Here is a 4,888-nt window from a genome sequence, read left to right as displayed (position 1 = left end):
TGTCAAACTGTCATGCCTAGCAGTTTCGTTCGCTCCCGTAAAAAAAGCATAAAACATAGAGACATGCAAACATAACATAAGCAGGTATCGAGAAGGCCAGTTATGATATTGGGCCAAGAATGACGTTACCGTGATACCGTCTTACAAGTACAAACACTCGTCATTTCCACACAATAAATGACATCACGCACAAGTATATGTAACTACTAGCAGTGGAGTAACCACAGAGCCAGGCAGCAGCTGGCAGGAGCAAGTACAAGGAAGTAGTAGTACTACTAGCAGAACTGTAGCTCAGTCTGGCGTTCAATCTCTCAGAACTGTTCCTCCGGCCTGTGGATCACTTCTTGTGCGGGCTGTACGTGGGGCAGGCCGGGCTGAAGTGCTTGGACACCACCCTGGAGTTGAGCAGCTCGATGATGGGCCCGAACGACACGCACCTCGGCGCCTTGTACTGGTTGATGGACGCCCCGCGCGAGATGGCGTAGTCCATCACCTCCTCGAACGTGCCGCCGCGCACCACCCGGATCTCCAGCGGGCCGATGGCGTCCCCGTTCCGGCCCTGCCTGTACACCGCGTTCAGCGCCTCCTCCATCTCCAGGCAGCAGCGCTCGAAGACGGCGTGCTCGGGCGACGCCCCGCCCTCCCGCACCATCAGCTCCCAGTACACCACGTAGTGGCCCGGGATGGTGGTGGCGTCCGCCTGGGATGTGTACTCAACGATGCCCGCGTCGTAGGGCGCCAGCAGCCGCGACGCGCGCTCCACGGCCGCCTGCAGCTCCGCCTCGTCCGTCTTGTCGGAGTCGATGCTGAGGAGCACATTCTTGCGGCGCACGAACCGAAACTGCGGCGCCGCGTTGTGGAAGCCCGTCACGTGCAGGATGTCGCCGACGCGGTAGCGGCAGAGCCCCGCGTAGGTGGTGATCACCAGCTCGTACTCCTTGCCCACCTCGGCGTCCGCCAGGTCCACCAGCCGCGGTGGCGGGTCGTCCCTGGCCGACACCGGCTTCGCGTTCGCGTCCGCCGGGTCGTGCGGCAGCAGCTCGAAGTAGCCCATGTTGGGCATGATGGTGTAGGACACCTCCGACGGGTCGCACATGGGGCGGAGGTTCAGGCCGAAGTAGCACTCGGACGACGCGTACATGGTGCACGCCATGGGCAGACCACCGCTGTAGTACTTGAGCGTCGGGATGTACTGCGCCATGGCGCCCGTCACGATCACGTCCAGGTACTTGGTGTTGGGCCACACCCGGGTGATGATGCCCTCCCAGCTGTCCTTGCCGCACTCGGCCTCCACGAAGTCCGCCAGGTCGGCGTCCGGCTTCGTCAGCACCTCGCCCACGGCCTCCCGGATGGACGGCTCCACGACCCTGGCGCTCAGGGTGCCCGTGCGGAGGTCGTGCGCGAGCTCCTTCCAGTGGAGCTGCAGGAAGCGGATGGCCCGGAGCAGGCCGGACGCGAAGACGGCGCCGACGCGGAGCACCTCGGTGCGCGCCACCAGGCCGCACAGCATCTGCGAGTACATGGACTGGAAGGAGTCGGTGCAGAGGATGGCGGCGGTGGGGCTGGTGTACACGTTGTAGGGGTCGTAGGGGCGGTGCTTGAAGTGGTCGCTCTTGTAGTAGCTGGTTAGTACGGGGCGCGCGGGGAGCCCGCCGGGCGTCTTCGTCTCCGACTTGATGAACAGGAAGTAAAGACCCTTCCCCTTGTCCAGCCCAGGCACGTACCTGATTGATGAACATGCATGATTCATTTGTGCTAGCTCCATGAGAACAATGCTTTGCTACTGCACAATCAATAATTGTTTTTTAATTGATAATAATAGATACTTGTTGATTTCATTCGTAGTAGAGCTAACCTAGTAGAGAGCTAGGTAGTGTGAATTAACGGATATATATAGTCTCGTCGCTCTTTTCGGCTAGGCCATGTTGTATAAGTGGCGAGTACAGTCAGGCCTGGCCCTGGGGCGGGGCGAGAGGGGCAGCCGTCCCAGGCCCAAAGACCCGATAGGCCCCTCCCTTGGTAGTTCAGTACTATTCAGCGTATGATGCGTATCTCAGCCCATACGTTCGCAGGACGGTAGGGTGCAGCCGTGCAGGCACATCGACTCGTCTCCTCATCGGTCCTCATGACTATACGCTTCGTCTTCTACTACGAGTCAGCATTGGCGGCAACTGCTGCCTGTTGCCTTATCATGTAGGTCTAGGCCTGGATCTATGCACCCTTAGGCCTACTCTGCAACTAGGTGCATCACCGCTCCACCACACACCGATCTGCATCTGTTCGTGTAATCCTTGCCTGATGTAACCGTCAAAGAATAAGAATCTTTTCCTTGCTTTTGCTGCAGTGGAAAATTGCCGACGACAAGCGTCCGCTCGTGATCTCTTACCGTATTGGGCAAGGGCGACAGCAACCAGGTACGAATCCCTGTTCTGTGACTACGATCCCTAATAGTGATTTTTCTCTTTATATAATTGTTTAATCTTTAACTAATTGTTATTCTAAATTTGAATAGTACCATGTTCTCGATCAAGAAAGTAAAAGAAAGAAGAAAAAGTGAGTAGATGATTTTATACAATCACAAAGAGGGGCTCTTCATAAGTTTCTTAACTGAATAGAAAATTTTGAGGTAATTTAATATGTGTATAAAATATTTTATATGAATATCTTTGCATTTAGATAACTACATTTCGTATATATGTGTATATATACTACCAATGAATAGTATTAGTAGTAGTATTATGTGTTTATATAAATATATAAAAGGCCCAAAGTTTTAGTTTCATTCTAGGTCTAAAAAAATCTCAGTACCGGCCCTGAGTACAGTTAACAAACTTTATCCAGCGTGTGTCCGTGTACCTACATACGTGTGCTTGTGCATGTTGATTGGCTCCAAATCTTCCACTGAGAATATATTTCAGCGTGGGAAGGCACTGCATTTGTCGCGTTGTTTCCAAGAATTAACACACTCCAACTTCCCGGTTACGTATGCAATGGACTTTGAGCTGCCCAGGAGTTTATTTTAGGAAGGCAGTAGAGAGTTGGACGATGCCACAAATAAGAAAAGGAATCTTGGGGCCTAAAAAGTAGAGAAACGCCCAAGGCATCTCTGGCGTCTAAGACACAAACTCGCATTATTTTAGGCTCAGTCTAAAATGATTAGCCACGCCTACACCAAGTTGCCGGTCGCTTAGCCTAACCCGGCCAGGCCCGGCAGGACAAAGGCTACGAACGCATGACTCGCCCATCACTTCAATTCGTTTCCAGCATTTGTACCATTAATTTTTGCAGTTTTTGCTTAATTTTCTGAAACAGCATGAACCATATATATATATTCACTACCTTTCTTTATGTAAATGGCATGAACCGTACGTTCATCTTTGAAAAGAAAAGGTTACGCTAATTAATGGACTGGTGAGACCTATAGAAAGATATGTATAACGGAACACCATTTTCAGTTAGGTCAATTTAGTAAACTCGGAGATTATCTTAAGCCCTAAAAACATATATAGTGCACCAGCTCATCAACTTGGCCGATTGCAGCCGAAAACGGTTAGCTTGATCGCTCGACCGCTATCGCCTTGGCCGGGTCAAAACAGGCAAATTGAATCGAAAGCATATATATCCATGACGGCGGACCATAACGAAGACAAATTAAGGCATAACAAGGAAGGTCGGAGGAGAAGAGATTTGTCGTTCACCCACAAGTTCATGACGGGCATGAGAAGGCTGTAGAGCATCTGCCGCCTGTTGAGCTCGTCCTCGATCGTCGGCATTAGCTTCCTCTCCCCCGCCGACGTCCCCGAGCTGCACGCGCACATTTGAATAAGCCAGACATCAATTCACCATTGATTGCACCATTGACCGAAACCGATTAAAATTAAACAACCTATAGCTACATACCTAGTGAGGAACTCGGTGATGGGGTGGGAGGAGATGATGTTGGAGCGGTCGCCGTTGGCGATGCGGTCGATCTCCGGGCGGAGGTCCTCGTACGTGACCACGGGCACGCGCGCCTTGAACGCCTGGCGGTCCGTGCGCCCCTCCATGCCGTGCCGGCGGAGGTACTCGGCGCCGTTGTTCCGGGCCAGGATCTCCGCGAGCACGCGCACCTGCTCGGTGTCGAAGTTCTTGGTCATCTCCTCGATGAACTCCAGCTTCTCCACGTCGCGCTCGCACGCCGCCACCCCCAGCGCCGTCACCCTCCCCACCGCCGCTGCCGTCGCCGTCGGAGCCATGGATCGGAGGATCGGAAGAGAAACTCAAACTGAAACTGGACGAGGCCGGGTCTCTTTGCCTGACTATACCTCGGCAGGGGGGCTCTTATTGTTGTTGTTGCCGTTCCTTGCCGGCTTGCTTGCAAGTCTCTCTGTCTCGTGGCTTGCAGAACTTGTGAGGGAAGGATGCGGATGCCGTTGCCGTTGCAGGGGCCGGGTATATATAGCGCTCGGGGTCTTGGCGCGGTCAGGGGCCGCGTCCTCCGTCGCGGCGCCATGCATGCGCACGTCGAGGGGCTGCCCGCCCCGGCAGCGCGTGGCCCACGCGGGCGTCACTGCCCGAGCCGGTAGGGAGCACGTGGGCCCGCGCTGTCCGCCAAGTCGGACGGGCGATGGGACTCGCGGCCGGCGCGGCCGGCAGGGGCCATCGGGGCTGACGAGACGCGCGCGCGGCTGGTGCTTGTCCCGTCGGCCGGCCCGCCGCACTAGCTTAGCTGCAATGCTTTGGCTTGGTTTGGTTAATTAGCTAGCCGACCGGTCGGAGCGATGACGCCGGCTTAAACTAAGCAGCCGTCCGATCCGATCGGGTGGAGAGTAGCCGGACACCGGCGACACGGGATAGAAACATGTGGTGGCCGGGGAGGGCATGTGTCGACAAACCACTGTGCGAAACC

General features: G+C 54.9%; 1 protein-coding gene across 1 annotated transcript; it reads right to left on the bottom strand.

Moving 5' to 3' along the window:
* LOC136450483 (probable indole-3-acetic acid-amido synthetase GH3.2) lies at nucleotides 1–4,386 on the bottom strand. The gene is made up of 3 exons (XM_066450933.1): nucleotides 3,901–4,386; nucleotides 3,703–3,804; nucleotides 1–1,724 (listed from the first exon to the last, which is right to left on the bottom strand). Exons 1-3 carry the CDS (start codon nucleotides 4,233–4,235, stop codon nucleotides 338–340), a joined length of 1,824 nt encoding a protein of 607 aa, XP_066307030.1. The 5' UTR covers nucleotides 4,236–4,386; the 3' UTR covers nucleotides 1–337.
* Nucleotides 4,387–4,888: the final 502 nt, after the last annotated feature.

This window comes from Miscanthus floridulus, chromosome 5, assembly GCF_019320115.1.
Source record: "Miscanthus floridulus cultivar M001 chromosome 5, ASM1932011v1, whole genome shotgun sequence".
In the NCBI taxonomy this organism is placed as follows: Eukaryota; Viridiplantae; Streptophyta; class Magnoliopsida; order Poales; family Poaceae; genus Miscanthus; species Miscanthus floridulus.
The sequence above is the reverse complement of the archived record's forward strand: the minus strand, read 5'-3'. Positions and strand labels throughout refer to the sequence as shown.

Excerpts from the sequence above, each read along its gene's own strand:
- LOC136450483 (XM_066450933.1), bottom strand. The coding sequence starts at position 4,235 with ATGGCTCCGACGGCGACGGCAGCGGCGGTGGGGAGGGTGACGGCGCTG. Across the intron at positions 3,805-3,900 it reads ATCACCGAGTTCCTCACTAG|CTCGGGGACGTCGGCGGGGG; the intron begins GTATGTAGCTAT and ends GTGCGCGTGCAG. Across the intron at positions 1,725-3,702 it reads CTCATGCCCGTCATGAACTT|GTACGTGCCTGGGCTGGACA; the intron begins GTGGGTGAACGA and ends TTCATCAATCAG.